The 20481-nt window shown below is 31.9% G+C and overlaps 1 protein-coding gene across 2 annotated transcripts; it reads left to right on the top strand.

Annotated features, from left to right (window-relative positions):
• The first annotated feature begins 1387 nt into the window (after positions 1-1387).
• Positions 1388-18776, top strand: LOC127071499 (metabotropic glutamate receptor 2-like). 2 transcript variants are annotated; one of them, XM_051010810.1, is made up of 13 exons: positions 1388-1829; positions 13346-13498; positions 13579-13738; positions 13897-14033; positions 14537-14685; positions 14775-14971; positions 15090-15412; positions 15481-15730; positions 15893-16015; positions 16136-16468; positions 16552-16834; positions 16909-17108; positions 17229-18776. In XM_051010810.1, exons 1-13 carry the CDS (start codon positions 1815-1817, stop codon positions 17600-17602), a joined length of 2697 nt encoding a protein of 898 aa, XP_050866767.1. In that variant the 5' UTR covers positions 1388-1814; the 3' UTR covers positions 17603-18776. The 2 variants fall into 2 exon arrangements, with proteins under 2 accessions (XP_050866767.1, XP_050866769.1); XM_051010812.1 differs by having other exon boundaries at positions 1388-1833.
• The last annotated feature ends 1705 nt before the right edge of the window (positions 18777-20481 follow it).

Here is a 20481-nt window from a genome sequence, read left to right as displayed (position 1 = left end):
CTACCTCGGTCGTCACCCTTTTTGCTTTATTCCGAGGATTCCGAGAATCGTCAGATTGCAGTTTTAAATGGGTGGTTTCATTTCGCTATGCGGAAAAGAACAATTCTTGTTAACGGTTTCGGTTCGTTGAGATAAGGGTTAGCAGGGAGAGGAGTAAGAGGGAAGGATAGATACCTAAGGTTTTTCGCATCGATGCTCTTCTTATTCGCTCGGGGATAGGGTTAATCAAGGATCTTCAAGGGTGTTCCTTGGTTCGGAACAGATTAATACGATTGGCTTGATCGTATCTTTCCAATTACCGTCATCCCCGTTCAAGATCCGAGATCGATCGTACGGTATAACAGTTATAGAGATAGGTATAACAGTTACAATTAGGTATTTGGGAACTGGAGATGGATAATTATGTCTTTAGAAAGGAGGATTATGTCGATAATAATAGTTATATGGTATGGTATATCTATCGTGAATGTAAACGTTATTTTAATGAAGATTAATTAAAGAAGAAAAGGAAAAAGAGAAAAGAAAAGAGGGTAACAAATGTATTTCCTTTCGGACGTTGTTATTAATATATTTGAATAAAGTTCGTCGACAGTTTAAAAAAAAACACGGCGAAATTAAAAGATTAAATATAATTGATCGTAAGAAAAAAAGATTGTAAAAAAATTATATATATGTCCTTCTTTTTATTTCCTCGATGGTACGATGTTAAACCAAAAAGATTTATTTTGTCGGTCGGATAAAATCTCTTCGGTGGAGAAATGTTAGAAGATAGAATCGATAACCTATTCGCCGATTAAAAGGTAATAAAGAGGACAACGATGGAGATCAAAGGATCGGGACTTTACACCGTGGATACATACGAGCACCGTAGTATCTACGTATCTACAATGTACATATGTACATACACCCACACGTTAGAACGCATCAACAAAACAATACCTTCATGTCGTGCAAACTCGAGTAAACTGAATCAAAATATCATCATCGTGGTTGGGCTGAGCAGGGGATTGGGGATTGAGAGGGTGGGCGGCTAGGGAATATCGTCATCCACTCACTCATATAGAAATTTTCATGGTGTTTTGAAGTGAAAAAAGAGAGAGAGAAAGAGAGAGAAACAAGATAAAGACGATAGGGAAGTATAAAACGCGAACGAACAACAAACGTTTTGTGATAGTTTACCTCCTTTCGTTTTCCTACATACCTATGTATATATAATACATACAAACACACACATATATATGTACTTACATAGGTATATAGTCGTAACGCGCGAGCGCGAGCTCCCAACCTCCACACGCGCGCTATGAGATAGAAAGAGAGAGAAAGAGATAGAGAGAGAGAGAGAGAGAGAGAGAAGAGAAGAGAGGTCAGAGACAACGTCGCGTCGTCGCTCGCAGTGATCGTCGCGACGCCGTATAGACGGCAACACGTTCTACCTCCGTGAGATCTCTCTTATTATCTCTTACTATATCTTACCGTCTCTTTTTTTCTCTTTATTTATCTATCTATTTAACTAATTAACTATTTATTTAATCGTCGTATATTCATCATTTTTCTAATCACACTTTGATTATTTTATTATCGTATTGTTTTGACGCGAAAATTAAAATTGAAAAAAGGGAGAATTAGTGTAATCGTATTGTTCAAGAATTTCGATCGTTTTTTGTACTCGTTTTTTGTCTCTCGTATGATATTTCTCTTTCGATCTTTTCTATTTATTCTTTTCGAAAAAGAAATCTTTTGAAAACAAGTGGAACATGCTGGACACCTAATCATCCGTCGATGTTGTTGCGAATGTGAGGAGGATCTTCTGAATGAGCTGGATCAAAGTGGGTAAATCTTTTTATCTTCTCTCTTTCATCCTTCTTCTTCTTTCATCATTTATTATTGTTGTCGTTATTGTTGTTGTTATTATTATTATTATTGTTATTTGCTTTTTTACGAGATTAAATCGAATTTCTTGAAATGAGACTTGCGGTTTACGCGACACACGTGACTCTTTTATGTTCAGGCATTATACGATTCCATTTCTTTTTTTCTCTCTCTTTTTCTCCTTCTTTTTATTTCTTTTTTGATGGTATTTTATGATGATAGTTTTCTCGGAAAATATTAGGACTCAATGTTTAGAATTCACCGAATAAATTCTTTCATGGTTTAATGTCCAATATTCGAAGATATTAAAATATCATCATCTAGTTATATTGAAAACTTATATTCAAATTCGTGACATCAATTTTGATGTCGTTCAATATTGTTCTAATATTTGGCCGATATCGGCCAACTGTCGGCTTATTGTTTCGAATAGAGTTGAAATTAGACCGGTTGGTGAAAATTAGTGATGGATACGTCGGACGTTCTAATTATTTATCGATCGAAGAGAAATCATTTGTTAGACGTATACGCTTATTATTATTGTAACTATAGGTAATTATTACTAATCGTTAATTATTATTTAGTATTAAAGGTAATTGTATTATTTGTTCTCGATAAAAGTAGGACAATTATATTGAAATAGAATTTATTGTGGAAATTTTTAATGATGAAAAAACAAGTAAATTTTGTTAGTATATATATATATATATATATATATATATATATATGTAAGAAGATCGAAAAAGAGAGTAAAAGAAAGAGAGAGAGAGAGAGAAGCGTACTCACTTCGTCCAGTGAAAAGCAACGATTATGTTAAGAAGGAAGAAACGAAAAGCAAAGAGTGAGGTTTTACGGAACATTCAAGGAAAGCTCTTTCCATCTTGAAAACAAGAATCGTTACTGAAAACTTTATAAATGGGCGGAAGGAAATGCGCATAACTTTATTCAAGGGAATGGTTTGGTAAGACTCACTAGAAATGGAAAGAAAAAGTAACGTAAGAAATATAAAACGCACTTATACTTAGTCAAAGAGAGAGAGAGAGAGAGAGAGAGGGAGAGAAAACGAGAGAAGATATCGAATTAATATGTAACGAGAATCGAATTGCGATTGCGAGAATATTTGCATGCATTGTTATTAAACAAAATATGAAACAAATCAAGGAAACGAAATTAATCAGAATTATCGTGTGATTTCAACTCTCAATCTTGCGAGACACACAAGATTATTTCGGTGTATTTCAAATTAGAAATAAAATGAAAGAGAATGAGAGAGGGAAAGAACTAATGATAGAAACAACGGTTTTAAGGGAATTTTATAAAAAGGGAGAAATGGTGTGTAACGTGATGAAGTACTTGGATACTTTTGTTCGCGATTTTCTTTTTATTACGGCGCTCTAGCTGTTTTCTCATTTTCTGCGAACTATTTCATCTCTATTCCGAAATTTTCGTCTCTCTCTCTCTCTCTCTCTCTTTCTCTCTTTGTCTGTCTATATATCTGTCTATCTGTCTCTCGAAACATTCGAGAAAACGACTCGAACGGACTTTAATTACCGTCGAATCGTTTCCCATTTCTATTTTCAACGTCTTTCTCTCGTCGCGTCGAAATTTCTTTGGTACGATGGAACGCTTGGAAAGATTCTCTCTCTCTCTCTCTCTCTCTCTCTCTCTCTCTCTGTCTCTGTTTCTGTCTCTCTCTTTCTTTCTTTTTCTCTCTCTCTCTCTCTCTCTCTCTTTGGGGCGTCGGAAATGTCTACCCAGGAATAAAAGGCAAATATTTGTTGAAAATCGTAGAAAATAAAATCATCTCGTCCATCTCGCTCATACTCGATTCCAATGATTCGAGATCACTGGAAGGAAAATATGTATGCTTTCTTAAACAAAAAAAGGAAAAAAATAAAAATAAATAAATGTAAGAAAGCAAGATATGCAGTGTGAATCGATGTAATGTAAAAATTAAAGGAAAGAAAGAAAGAAAAAAAAGAAAAAGAATGGAAACAGTGTTTGATCTTAAGAATTTTTAATTTTTATTTGATATATATTTTATTATTTAATGAAATCGATTCTTCATTATATGAAATATGTAATGTATTCATCAAACATATATATATATATATATATATATATATATATATATATATATATATTGGATTTACAGACGCAATGATGCGCCCTCGTTTCTCTTGGTTTTTATTTCTTTTATTTTTTCTATCCTTTATTTTTCCTTTTTCTCTTTTCTTTTATTATTTAAATTGTCACAATGCAGAGAAAGAGAGACAGAAAGAAAGAGAGAGAAAGAGAGAGAGAGAGAGAGTAGATGAAATAACTTATATATGCCTATATTTTATATACATATTTATACGTTTCGTTGAATTTCAAGGGACGTGTTTCAAAGCGGGAGAATAAAAGTGGATAGAAATGCGTAGTATTTTGCAAAAATTATCTTTTGTGTAGTTAGAGATATACTACTACGTTTCGTTTAATCCTTTTGAGTAGTCTCTTATTACTTTTAACATTAAAGCTTGCATTCTAACAAGAAGAAGAGAAAGAAAAAGAAGAAGAAGAAGTAGAAGAAGTAGAAAAAGTAGAAGAAATAGGAGTAGAAGTAGAAAAAGAAGGAAAAAAAACAAAAAGAAAGAGAAAGAAAGGAGTAAAGAAAAGGGAAGGAAGGAAAGGAAAAGACAAAGAAGGGAATAGAGAAATGGTAGAACAATAGAATACTGTTGGCCCTTAGTCTATGCTTTTACGGGCTTATCTCCTTAGAAAGTCCCATAGAAAATTCTTTATTTTTCTTTAAAAAGGGATCCTCGAAACAGGATCTTTTCTAATCCAATGGGAGTTAACAGAGATTACCAGTAAAGTTGTTTTTACTTTTGTACTTTCTTCGAAACCTTTCGAGTCCAAGACGTTCCAATTTTTTTAAAACGTCGAAGAGTCCAACTATATCAATTACATTTTACGAAAACGATGGGGTGAAAAGACATCGTGAACGATCGATATATATATATATATATATATATATATATATATATATATATGTATATACATATATTGAAAATCGTGTAGCGATTGAAACGCAACATAATTTGACTGATATGATGTATTGTACGATCGCGGTAAACGAATATGAAAAATTTTGATCAAGTTTTGATTCCAACATTTTCAGATTTGTCGTTGGATGTGAAAGAACAATGCGACGTTAAACGTTTTCAACGTTTTTAACATTCCGCCGGTGGAAACGCGAATCGCATTTAAACGATTCTACGTCGTCTCAACAGCTTTTAATGTCAATTTTAACTAATGACGAAGGTTTTAACTTAATTAACACACAGTATGAGAATATACTCCGGGAAAAATCGTGTGTATGTGCAAAACGTATACGCAACGTATTTGCAACGTGCGTTCGTATGTGTATTTTTTACGTAATACGTAAATTCAATAAAAAAAAAAAAAAGAAGAACAAATAAAAATAAAAAAATAACACACGTACACATAAACACAAAAACGCAGTTAATCCATTATAACATCGGAGAGAACAAATAATGACTGTAAATATCGAAATGAAAAAAGATAAAAAATAAAAAGAAAGGAAAAAAATGAGAACAAGAAAGAAGAAGACAAAACAATAATATTTATACGTACTTTCGTAGATATTTATAATAACTATATAATGTAGATCGGCTTTTGAAATAATACATTGCGTGTTTATTGGCTCGACACGAAAGAGTTAAATCGCGATTAAAGCGACGCTTTCTTTTTTCTTTCTTTTTTTCTTTTCTTTCTTTTTTTTTTTTCTTTTTGTTTAGCTATAGGAAGGTACGCTCGAACGACGAGGACGATAATCATCAGAGATATTTAATATTTATAAACGATTAATATCGATCGTATCGTTCATTTCTTTCTTGGACGATTTCGTTGAATACTATTTAAAGAAGAACTCTTATAAATAATATTTTGTTCTTTCCTCTTACTCACATTTGCATCTTCTCTTCATTCGCGAATTATTTATCTATCTAAAAACTAAAACGATTTGATTTTCATGTGATCTGCTTGTTAATTTCTTCGATCAAATTAAGTTTTTCGTTCAAAAGAATTAATCATGCTCGTGTATTTCTTTTGTCCTATTTACTTATATCCGCGATTTCTTTCTTTTTGGTTTTTGCTTTCATTTTACGAACGACTATATTCAGTATTATATCCATAACAAAAAAAGAATACAAAAGACAGACACGATATTTCATTCGAGCAAATTATTATTCTTCTCATTATTATTATTACTATTATTATTATTATTATTATTATTATTATTATTATTATTATTATTATTATCATCTTTGTCATTATCGTTATTATTGTTTTGCCGTTATTATTAGTAAAGCTCGTTAATATATTTCTACAATGTTTCGGATCTTTCTGCGGTCATCGAAAAGTATTTTTCTCTGAGCAGATCCTCTTTGTCAAATGAGAATTTTGTTGGGTATGAAAGAGCAAAAGAGAAGGAGAGAGAGAGAGAGAGAGAGAGAAAGAGAGAGAGAGAGAGAGAGAACACAGAGAAACAGACACATAGTAGTGTACAAATGTACGGGCGTCAGCTCGCATAACATGGCCCCGTTCATTATTGTCCGTCGAGCAATAACGCGATTAATTAATTTACGGGCCCTCTCGTCGCTTTGCCCTTTGCATAATTTTGACCTCAGCAAATCTACAAAGTAACAAGAGTATACGTTCTTTCCCAATTGCATTTAGCGTTTCTGTCTGCTGCAAATATCACTAATTTCAAATTCGTATTGTAAATCAAAGTGCGATCAAGTGGACTGACTTTTGGCTGACTTGTACCACTGCAGTCTTGCAGTTAACACGCCAAAAAAAGGGAATGAAAAATAAAAAAAAAAAAAAAAGAAAGAAAAGAATACCAAACAACTCTCTTTCATGTTTTCGAAAGCGAACAGCAGGCTTTTCTTTCTTTTTTTTTTCTTCTTTTTTCTTTCTCTTTAATCACAACGATTCATTATTACGCACGAGAGCGTCGTTCGGATGAACGTTTCGTTCATTGATATTGGAATTGTTTGCGTAATTGACAGTCCTACCATTTCCGAAATTTTTCGAGCGACTCGATAATAAGATTAACACGCGATTCTATAGATATATATATATATATATATATATATATATATATATATATAAAAAGAGGAATTTTGAGACACTCAATTACGTAGAGAAAAAAATGTTAGGTAGAGGCAAAATTTCATTTACATAGAAAAAATCGTGTATCATGGATTCATTCGTTTTAATCATCGAAATAAATAAGTGAGGAATTAAAAAATTAAATAAGTAATTTACATATGTACATAAGTAGATATACGTGATTAACGAATTAACGAGAGTTTGATCGTTAACAAAAGAAAAAAAGGAAGAAAGAAAAGAAGAAGAAGAAGAAAAGAAGAAGAAAAAGGAAAGAAACAAACAAATCAAAGAGAAAGAAAGAAAGAAAAAAAGAAATAAGGAAAGAAAAAGAGAAAGAAAGAACGAACGAGGAAAATAAGGGCGATCCTTTTTCCTCATACAATTTTCTACGTAGCCAAAGATTTCTCGAACGAGAAATCCCTCTAGCGAAAAGAATTCCTATCGAATTCTCGATTCGGCTTTCAAAGTCACGGCCGATCGGAAAACTCTTATTCCATTTCAAAGAAGGGAATTCTGGTTGTCGAGAGAAAGAGAGAAAGATAGATAGAGAGAGTGATAAAGATAGAGATAGAGAGGGAGAGAGAGAGAGAGAGAGATGGTCCATTACGTTATTCCGTTCACGAGAGGACTCCGCTTCATATTCCATCTATATACGATCTTTCATCTCGTTGCGTTTTCGAACTTCGAACACGAAAATCATCTTCTACGATAACGTACTTACTCACTTACTCCACTTCTAACTCCTCTCAGGAAAATATACGGACGGTGGAACTATTTTTCTTTTTCCAATAGAATAGAACACGTCGAATATCCAACAACGTGACTTTACGTACGAATATATATATATGTATATATACACACGAGCATGTACGCATATACGCACACATATATAAGATAAATATACCAATCTGGAAATTTATTCTCTCCACGTGTTCCTTTCGAAAAAATATATCTACTCTCTCTCTCTCTCTCTCTCTCTCTCTCTCTCTCTCTCTCTCTCTCTCTCTCTCTCTCTCTCTCTCTCTTTCTCTGACTGTTTCTCTACGAATGTGTTGGTAAAAAATTTATTGGTTTGTATATGAGTTCACCGGTTACTTTATTGGCAAGTAGTAGTCTCGATGGGTAAGCCACGAGAGGATAGTTCTCGCGTTTTGAAACGCGTAAGGAATGAGAGAAAATGAGAGACAGAGAAAGAAAGAGAGAGAGAGAGAAAGAGAGTATGAGAATGCTCGAGTATATTTCCATTGAAAAATTCTAGTGCAAGGAACGAACTAGTACTGCTGTGCCATATGACCTTACGGATCGAGTACGTATAATATAGATTTTCTATTGTTCGACTCTTCGAATATTCCTTGAAGAAAAGCTTTATCGATGGATCGATACGTCGATCTTATTAGAACTCTCTTGAAGATATCCTTTTTTAACAGAGTTTTTATCGAGAAAAAATATATTTATATATATATTTTTTTATATAAATGATATATATATATATATATATATATATATATATATATCGAATCTCGATTTTGTCGTATTCGAGATTACTTCGCGAGATGAGATCGATAAAGGAGAATATAACAACGAGAAATAGAATTCTCATTCGGTGGTCATCGTGATTGGAAATTTATCGAAAAAGAAAAGCTAGTTACGAAAGTCAATTTATTTCTTATTTTTGCTCTCTATCTTCCTCTTTTTTTCTTCTCTCTCTTTATTTTTTTTTTCTTTTCTTTTTCGTTTTATTATCAACGAATAATATATTTCGCGTGAACGATATCTCTACGATCGAGAAGAAATTGCGAAAGTTTGAGTTCTGGGATACCAACCGTAGACCGTACGTAAAACCATGATAAGCCGCTTATATCTGTCCTATCGTGGTAGACGAGTCACAACCGCTCTCAAAAATGTTTCATCGTTGCTCGTGTTTAAGCTCCCGTTGAAAATTCTTCTCTCTCTCTCTCTCTCTCTCTCTCTCTCTCTCTCTCTCTCTCTCTCTCTTTCTCTTTTTCTCTTTTTCGCTGTCAGCCTCTTCGAAACGAAGTTTTTATAAACTTTAACGACGATCAAACTTCTTCTTCGTCCATTTATTCTACGATAACATCGTGAGAAAGTATAAATCTTTTTCCGATCGTAAGAAAAATATAATTCTATCTATCTATCTCTTTCTCTCTCTATTTTGTTCCCTATCTTTTTCCCTATCTCTCTATTTTTCTCCCTTTTATAAATGTTATTTAAGACCGTTCACTCACATTTCGCTCGAAACTAATATCTGACTTCGTCGAAAGGTATGAACGAATTATGAACTATGAAAGAAATAGGAGAACGATTCTCACGCAAAAAGATTTATATTTGTGGGTAAATTATTCTCAAAAGAATACAGAATTTTTGAACAAGATTCTTTTCGAAAGAAGATAAAGTTTTATCGAACATTCGAAAAAGCAGCTTCTTAGATCAAATCATTCGTGTTTAAAATGAGACATCGTTCGTCAAAATCGATCGAGAATTAAATCCGTTTTCATTATTGTTGTTAATTAATATAAAATCAGGGATAATGAACAATCTCAAAGCGTAAGAAAAAGTATCACATTTGTATCAGGTTTTATTAAAAATTCCATAATTTTTACGTGTTCTCGAGGAACAAGACGTAATCGTCCAAATTTTATATCTACAAATATATGTGAATACATACATATACAATTGTGCATATATATATATAATTTTTTTTCTTTCTCTCATATTTCTATGCCATAAAAATTGTAACGACGATCACTTTTAATTCGGCCGAAACGATGGAAATATATATATATATATATATATATGTATGTATATATTATATATATATATTATATGTATTAAATTGTTCATCGAAAGTTTCGAGATAAAATGGAATCGAGTTTTATATCGAAACACGAGCGTGGTGAAATACGTAGCATGCTGGAAAATGCGACCACCAAGGTACGATTCATTTACATCCTCGTTTGCGTGACACCTCTGTAACAACGCTAACGAACTATCTCCGAGGAAAATTTTTTTGTTAATTTCTATCTTTCCCTTTTTTTTCTTCTTTTATTTTATTTTTTGCTTTTATTTTCTACTCTATTTTTCGATAAAATTTCCATCCTGAGCGGCCTCGTGAACATTTTCACAATACTTCGTCGAATCTTTTGATTCGTTGAACGTTCGAGCATTAATTTACTCGAAAAAGGATCGATCGAAGCTATTGCAACATTAAATTCATTTTAATCCACTAATCGCAAACTAATGTCGATTAATCGTAATAAAAAGAAATTCGATCGAAGTAGTTTTCAAATCAATTACTTTTATGTACAATTTGACATTATTATTTTTTTTTCGATGAACGAGCAAGAATAAGAATTATTAATTTTGTATACAAACAAACGAAAATACATTTAAATATAAATATTCAAACTAAGATCAGGATGTTAGATTCTTAATATACGACTATTAGAATCTCGAATTCTAAAAGAGTGTAAAAGAAATGTAATCGATTTGCAAGTAAAGAACAGAAATTAACTCAATATTTTGCGATTTCTCGAGAGGAAATATCAAATATAAACTCTATTATTAGTTCAACAGAGGATTCGTAAAGTTTCTAAAGAACTGACTACTTACGAATATCTATAAAAAAATATTGTTTTCTTTTCGTCGTTTCCTTTTTTTTTGTTTCAAACATCTCGACTAATCGACAGGTATATTTATTTTCGTTATCGAAAATCGGAAAAGTAAACATCGGAGAAGCGTATATAGTTTGTAAAAAGAGAAGAGAGATAGAGAGAGAAGATAAAGAAGCTTGAATAGCACATGACGTATTGTTGCACGCTTTGACGTAGAAAAGAAGAAGAAGAAGAAGAAAAAAAGAAAAAAGAAAAAAAAAAGTTGGAGCTGAAAAAAAGAGTCGCAATAATCCTGATTGTTCGTTTTTCGACGTTTCCCGCTGGACTGAATTTCCATCGGGAAATTAATTGTTCTTTCCGGTGGTGCACCGTATTAAGGTAAATAAAGGATAAAGAGGAAATCGAACGATTTCGACGAGCTGCTTTCGCGTAAATCATCGTCGTTTGTTCTTTACTTTTTCGTTTACTTTTTCTTTATCCGAAAAGTCACGTTTCATAGTTCATAGTCATTCAAGGTTGAAATTACACGATAACCTTGTGGACCTAGGAGCCTTACCGTTTTAATACGTAGTTATTAAGAAATCCAGAGGCGTTGGATCGTACATAATACGTTCTTTCATATTTTTTCGTTTATATGGATAAGTCTGAATATTTCGATATTGATATAATAATTTTTAAGTTAAATAAAATATCATGAGAAGTAACGTCGAGTTTCGTATTCTCTGTTGGGAATACGAACTTCTCTGTAATCTCTTTTTTTCTTTTTCTTCTTCTTCTTCTTCTTCTTCTTCTTCGACATCGACATCGACATCGAAGATCGTTCGACGAAAAAAGAAAGAAATGAAATTAAATAAATACGAGTATAATTTTTTTTATATTTCTCTCTTCTTACACGAATAAACAGGAATATAAATGAAACAAAAAAGATGCAACGAAATGACATAACTAAAGTACATACTTATTTATCATATGATAAAGAGATAAATATGCAAAAAAATTAATGAAAAAAAAAAAAAACGAGAAGTAAGAATGATAACTTGGTGATAAACGAAAGAAATGTTTTTTTACGATATTAAACGCAGAAACATCGAATCTTTTTTTTTTTTGTCTTCGATCATCAAGAGACGAGGAGAAAACGGTGTATAAAAATTACACGAAACAAGCCACTGTTCTTAACGATTATGAGAACGAATAGATATTCGCATTTGCAAATAATTCAAGAGCCTCTTTAAATGCCTTCCCGTTCTCGTAATACCCTTTGTTTCGTGAAGAGTAAAAGCCAGCTAAGAGCCGACAATCTTCGAAGCTGATGAGAGTCTTCTTAAGGGTATCGAAGTTTCTATCAAGAACCCGTAGGAGTCTTGGAATGTCCTATCTTATCTGATAGGACTATAAGAATTATGTGACATAATTAATTCCGAATTTTTTTTTCTGATAAAAAAGAAATAACAACGATGGAGTACAAACGAGTTTAATAAATTATAACGATCTATATCAATAACGATATTATCGATTATCGAATGAATTCGACTTCATTCATAAATCAATTTCATTCGTTAATCAAGCATACTCATCACGAAGATATGACAATTTTATGAGGAATTATATTTTTCGTGCGAGAAAAAGAAAGAAAGAACAGAGAGAAAATATACTTTTGTCGTATGAATTGAAATTAAACGATTAAAAGGTAATGGATAATTGTGAATTTAGAGACTAAAATATTGTATTGGAATATTTCGAAGACGAGACGAATGAAATGTTGCTAACTTTATCCTCGGTGGTTATCTTCGATTATTATTTTCGGCTAATTTATCTTTGATAAAATTTTGATTTGTATAATAAAAACTGTAGTATCTTTTTCTTTCGACGAGTATACTAGTCATATGAGAAAGAATTGTCATATACTTTTTGAATGAATTTTTTCATTGTTGTTGAACACAAGAAATGTAGGTATAAATTTGTTCGAAAATTAATTGATTAAACAAATCTAATATTATTAGCGTGGAAATGATGAAAAATGAAACGATCGGAGAAAATCCATCTATGTTATTCTTTTTCGTTATACCGTCAAGTAAATCCCCTATGTGTTAACGAAACACATAACTAGGTTGACGTAACTAGATTAACTTGCTAATTAAGGAACTCGAGAGTCTCCTCTGCTTGGAGTTTCCTCCTCGACGAGGTTACGCTTCCTGTTAGTGTGGTATCATCATTGAACGATGTGTCCTTGTCGATATCTTCTATCTCATTCTTCCTAATACTCTCATCTTTAATTCTCTTTTCGGATAAATTTATTCTTTCATTAATTTGATTAATTATAAAAAGCGTCATCGCAAACTCGAAGGACCAATGGAAATTATTCAATTTCTAATATTATAATTAAATATTGACATTAATGAATATTTTATATAAAATTGTTTTACTAACTAAATTCATTATCATTAATTTCCTTTAAAATACGATACGCGATCATTATAATTATCTCCTACTATTTCTTTCGTCTCACGATTATCACGATTGATCGATCACACTGTCTCTTTTTCTCTCTCTCTCTTTCTGTTTTTTTTTTTTTTTTGAAAGTTTACAGTATCGATCTGGAAAAGACATTTAGGAGCCTGACAGAAGGTTTTTCTGATCATCGATCCTTACGTTTGTTACAGAGGATGACGCGTCTCGTGACTTTCCTGTTCTTGGCATCGTGTACCTTCGTCAACGCTCGTACGTATTTGAACGTGTCAGGTGACATCCTTTTAGGTGCCCTTTTCCCGATTCATGGAAAGGGTGGTTCTGGTGAAAATTGTGGGAAGATTAAGGTTAGTATAGAGAAATTAAAGATTTTGTTTAAAGGATTCGTAGGAATCATTTTCGTTTCCTTTTGTTTCGTTTCGTTCAGCTCGAAGATGGAATTCAACCGTTGGAAGCGATGCTTTACACGCTTCAACAAATCAATCAAGATCCTAAAATTCTACCGGGTGTACGTCTTGGTGCATTAGTCTTCGATAGCTGCGACAATCCAAGCTACGCTCTGGAACAAGCATTGAATTTCGTCAAAGGTAATGCTTCGAATTTCTCTACCTTTCATCAAATCTCAAAGAGTACGCTCTCTCTCTCTCTCCCCTTCTTTCTCTCCCTCAATCTTTTTCTCTCTTAAGTTTCCATTTCAATACGGATTCTCTCTTGAATCTTCTCGTTCTTGCGTCATTGTTATCAGGCTTCATCGCCCACTCGAATGAATTTCACGTCCAGGAATACGAGTGCAGAGACAAGAGCGTACCAAAGTTCTCTAAGGGTGGATTCGACAAAATTGTAGCTGTGTTGGCGGACCAGTCGAGTTCGGTCACCATACAGGTAACTCTAATAATCTCGAATACTTCGAACTTTGTCCTTTCGTATAAGAGATCAACTTTACTTTGCGAAAGGGCAAAGGTCCAGAGCTCGTATCAAATTGAAACGTATCAAATTTACGTAGGAGGTAAATATTCTTTGACTTCGTTATCCAAGAAACTCAAGAATATTTTCCAAACTTCGCATGTTCTATCGAACACAGGAAGCAACCTCGAAGTTTATCTCGAGTTAACTAACCAACGAAAACCTGTTACATTACAGTTCAGAATTGACCTTATCACGGTCGAAGATTTTGATTACACTCTCTGATTACTGATCCGATTTTCTTACGCTCTTTTGATTACACGATTTTTCGCAAAATCAAATTTTCCGATCAAAAGGAAATTGGGTTTGAATTTTATCTCTATAGGGAAAATTTCACGTCGAAGATACGATGTCGTTATTATCATTATTACTATTTTTTTTGTAATAATTATTTTTCTTTTTCCTTTTTTTTCTTTCCCCAGGTGGCATCCATGTTGAAGTTATTTTCAGTACCACAGATATCCTACATGGCTACCTCACCGGCACTCAGCAACAAGAAAATATACCCTCATTTTTTCCGTACGATACCGAGCGATCTTAATCAAGCACACGCCATGTTGGAAATTCTCAAGTAATCTTGAAGACGATTATTATCAATTATCTTAATCGTACGAATGCGTTTCTTTTGATAATTTACAAATCTTTTTATACTTATCAAAGGCAATTCGAATGGACCTACGTTTCGATCGTTTATTCGGATACGGAGTATGGAAATCATGGTTATGAAACACTGACCTCTCTTGCGTATTTATATTCCATTTGCTTTAGTACACCGCAAAGGATTAATAAAGAACATTTTAAAAATGAGGATTACGATACTGTTATTCGTACGATCGCCAATAAGACTGACGTTCGAGGTATACTTTCTCTCTCTCTCTCTCTCTCTCTCTCTCTATCTATCTACAATCTATCTCTTTGAAAATATATGTTCTTTACTCGTCGGAAAAATATTTTTGTTATCACCGAATTTTTCAGTCGTCGTTCTTTTCGCGGAAAAATCTACGACCCTTCGCGTACTCGATGCGGCGAAACGATTGAACGTAGGTACGAGATTCCTTTGGATAGGAAGCGATTCTTGGTCGAGTTCCAATCATCGGGATTTCGCTGACCTCGACTCAAGTCGCATGGGTCAAGAGATGGCAGTTTTGGAAGGTGCATTGGTAGTTCAACCACTTTCGAGACAATTGTCCGGCTTCGATAAATATTTCACCAATTTGACATTAGAACACGAGAAAATAAATCCTTGGTTCCGTGAATTTTGGCAGGAATACCATCGTTGTGGAATCAATGATACTGAGGTATCTTCTTATTTATATCGTAAAAATTCAACGAACTATTTTTTATATTTTTTTTTTCTTTTTTTTAGAGTATGAACATTACCAAGGAGTATTTTTACGATTCGTGTCTCAACGAAAGCTTGACCCTGAATATCTCGATGGGTTACAAGCAACAAAAGTTTCTACATTTTGTTAGGGATGCTATATACTCGATGGCCCACGCCCTTCACGACATGCAAAAAGAAAAATGTGGCGAGGGATATAACGGGATTTGTTCTGAAATGAAACATATCGATGGAATTGATCTGACGAAATATCTACAGAATGTTTCTTTCAAAGGTAATAATTAAAATCTCTTGTTCGTTTGTTAATATATATTTATTAATATGCATAAATTTATTACAGTTGTATATATATATATATTTATTTATTAATACGTATATATTATTAACATATAATACGTATTTGTTAATACATATAGATGATTTTATCTATTCTTAGATGACGCAGGAAATAAATTCAGATTTGTCGATGTCGCCGATGGTCCGCCTAGATATTCGATTTTAAACTATCAACGTAATAAAGATGGAGCGTATCGTTGGATAGTAATCGGAAATTACACAGGTACGATACGTCGAATCAACGAAATTAATCGTGTATTTTCTTCGATAAAAAAAGAAGAAGAAAAAACAAACAAAAAATGTTTGTTCTCCTTTTTTCTTTTTTTTCTCTTCTCTTTCGTAGAAAACGAGAACGGTACGCCATCATTGTACATAGAGACGACCGCTATGAAATATCGAAATCAAACGAAAGGCGGAAGAAAATATTTTCCAAACTCAACGTGTTCTCGACCATGCGAATCAAATCAGGTGATGATTCGTGAGGAACAAGATCTTTGTTGTTGGAGATGTCGCAAATGTGGACTTTATCAATACAAGGTGAACGATCAGAGATGCGAGGATTGTTTATTGGGTACACGACCAACGAAAGATTCTAAGAGATGTGATTCGATTCCTGAAGAGTATATCGATTATTATAGTCCATGGGCGATCGTGGCTATGGTGGTCGCTAGTATCGGTAAATATCGATATAAAAAAAAAATAATGCGATCGAAGTTGGTGTTCGACGATATAATATAAAAAAATATTATTATTCGATAGGTATATTATTAACTATCTACGTATGGTTTATATTTCGAATTTATGGAGAGACTCCAGTGATAAAGGCATCCGGTCGTGAATTATCATCCCTTTTGTTATTAAGCATTCTAGCATCATTTCTAATGACATTTGCAATCGTCGCTGAACCAATTACTGAAACTTGCGCCATCACCAGGTTTGGAATTGGTTTTTGTTATACATTGTGTTATGCCGCTTTAGTGACTAAAACCAATAGAATACATAGGATATTTAATAATATTTCTCACAGTCCGCGTAAGTCAAGGTAAGATCTAATAACAATAACAATAATAATAATAATAATAATAATAATAATAAATGATATATATTTTTTTTAAGATACACCAGTCCTAAATCTCAATTGCTTATAACGGGAATATTGATACTACTAGAGGTAATAGTCAATGTGATATTGCTCGTGAAGGTACCACCGAGGGTAAAACACATTTACCCTACGAGAGATACTAAAATCAAAATTTGTCAAGGTCTCGATGATAGATCCTACATAGTCAGCTTGATCTATCCGTTCGTTCTCATAGGTAAGTCTTCGATTTTTTTAGAAAAAAAAAAGAAAACAAAAAAAATGCTATCAATACTCTATCAATTATCGACCAGACAATTCACCAAAGAATCGTTTTTTCTATCATTTCGAATTATAGTTATATGCACCATATATGCGATCAAGACACGAAAATGTCCGGAAGGTTTTAACGAGACCAAACATATAGCATTCACGAATTACACGACCATGGTACTCTGGCTGGCATTTGTACCGCTTTATCTCGTTTCAAACAGTAACGCCATAAGAGTAGTAACATTGGCACTATCATTGTCACTTAGCGGTTTGGTACAACTAGCCTGTCTCTTCTTTCCAAAGATCTATATCGTATTGATAAAACCGGAAAAGAATACGAAGGAATTGGTGATGGCACAACATAGAAGCTCATCTTATTTACCGACCTCCGCTACACCTGTCGTAGCATTAAACGGTAATCCATTTATTTTTCATACGACGAAGGAACAAAAACCGTAATAGTTTTTGAAAACTTCGACAACATTTGACGAATGGAATTAATATTCTGAATAATATAGATAATACAGATCGAATCGATACGATGAAGCTTTCGACGTGCTAAAAACGTACTAATTACTTTTTATCAATATTTTCTTTTGAATATATGTATATATATATATATATATATATATATATATATATATATGTTTGTTATTAGAAAAATCTTTTGCTCCATTTATGAGCTTTAAGCACGCTCGCACGCTGTTAATGTCAAAAAATTTGTGGCAACCATTTTGGAAGAAAAATAACAAAAATAAAAATGAAAGAAAAAAAAGAATATTTGATAAAGCGTATCGGTCACGTGATAGAATTAAAAAGAGAAAAAAGAAAAAAAAACCATCGACTATACATATCGTTATAATTAAGGGAAAGCTTACCAATTAATATCTATAGATTTTAACGAGAGAGAAAAAAATAGAGATAATGCCTCGTACGAGTAATTTCATTCTTGTGTAATTACTAATTATTATTATTATTATTATTGTACATTGAATCGAATGAACTCTATGTGAACAATACGACGAGTCTAAAGAGAATATAACAATCCATTATCCCGATAGACCAATAAAATCGATTCTTTGATTAAACTTTAACGCGACCGAGAGAACATTTACGACGAGAACAATCATAAACATATCGAACTTGCCGTTAATCGTGATCGTAGAGTTTATTTATTTATTCTTAAATTTACGATATTTATAAATTTAATAATTAATTAATTAACACGGCCGATCGTATATTAATGATCAAAATCTATCTGATTTTAAACGCGAGAAAGATTATTAATAGAATGGATTATCTAAAATATGAAAATCAACTTTACGAATTTCACACAAGAGCACATAGCTATAATAAAATGCATATACACACACACACACACACACAAATATATATATATATACACATATATAAATATATATGTATATATGTATAGGTATATACACGCATGTAGACATACAAGCCAACGAAACTAAAGACCAAAATTTGTATATATTTGTATATACAGAAATCAATAAAAGTGTTGACGTTCAACGAAGGATGATATATTAGAAAAATTATTTCCCCGTATAGATCCAATCTATATTTTTCATTGTACGATAATATAATTAAAGAATATAATTAATTACTATTATAATCATATAATGTTTCTATCATTATATTTAATATATATATCATTGAAAATAAGATTGAATAAGGATGCGATATAAATATTTATTTATAAATGTTTCTTCAAAGATAATATAATATTTTTTATATAGTAAACGCATAATAAGTATGTCTAAGAGAGAAATTTTTGAATTGTTTGTCAACGACGAATTAACTCAAAAAATTATACTAGGATCAAACAAATACGGAGCTACAAACGGAAACACAAAAATTAAGAAGGATGAATTAAAAGTATATATATATATATACACATACACACACATATATATATATATAGTGTTAAATATTTTAATGAGTATAATTCATACTATACAAAATTATTGGAGTATAGATAAAAACATAGAAACTCCATATTTTAAGAACATTATGCCGCGCAAAAAAAAAATGATTCCTGGATATTATCGTAATAATTACAATACTAACGATTCTTTGATAAAAATTAGAGTAGTTTCCGATATGATCATTAAAAATTTCATACATATGTATAAAATCGTATAAAACTATTTCCAACGATTAATCATTAATGCAATTTAAGTGTCATTCGCATTAAGTACTATTTATTTCAACCAAACGAGAGAAATTCGGTATCAAATTTTATAAATTATGTTATTCTCAAACAAGATATATACATAACTTCAAAATATACATTCGAAAAGACAAGACTGGTTCTAAATCTATTAATAGAAATGTCGTGATGAATTTAATGAAATAAAATGTGACTTTATATCGTCAAGTATATAATATACAAAAAAATGTTACAATTTTGAAACAATAATAAATAGATTATAATAAAAATATTACTGGGATTGATATAAGCGATCAAATCTTAAACAAATTTCATACAATGCGTAGATGTAAGAAAGCGCATAAGAAAAATTATCTCTTTATCTCGTGGATATGATGCTATTAAATAGTTATATCCTCTTCAAGAAAAAAAAAATATATATATATATAAAATCGAGATTTTCACATTGACAAATAAAAATTAACGAAGGAAGAAATTATTTCTAAACATTTAAAAAATATAACTAAATGGAGATATCATTTATAAATAATTTCATAAAAACAACAAAGAGATGCAATGTTTTTAAATGTGATATTTACGATCGACCGAATGTATTTGTTATGTATAGATCATTTTAAAGATCATCATATTAATTGAAAAAATCTACGAACTATCTTAATTTATTTACTGTACAAATGTATAATACTATCATTCCTTTAATCATTACGCATATTTCTAAGTAAAATCAATAATAAACAAAAACGTAAGGATAGACCGACTGTCAATCGAACGTCACGGATGAATAACGTTATTAGCGTATTCAGAACCGTGATGCAAATTAGTTAAGTACAATGATAAGTACTAAGATCGAAGAATTTAAGTACAACAAAGAAGATCTCAATACCCTGCACTTATACATAGACACATTAAATTTAACAAATGATATTAATATTAATTATCATCATAATAATAGTAATAATAATAATAATAATAATAATAATAATATAATGATAATAATAATTGCAGCAAACATTCGTAATATATCTATCTGTACACATATACAAAAAAAACATTCCTTCCGAAAACATATTTATCATCTGTGATGCGATGTAGTGGTTCGATTAATTCTATCTTAACAATTAAAGAAAATTATCAACAATTGCGA

This window comes from Vespula vulgaris, chromosome 22, assembly GCF_905475345.1.
Source record: "Vespula vulgaris chromosome 22, iyVesVulg1.1, whole genome shotgun sequence".
NCBI lineage: Eukaryota > Metazoa > Arthropoda > Insecta > Hymenoptera > Vespidae > Vespula > Vespula vulgaris.
The sequence above is the reverse complement of the archived record's forward strand: the minus strand, read 5'-3'. Positions and strand labels throughout refer to the sequence as shown.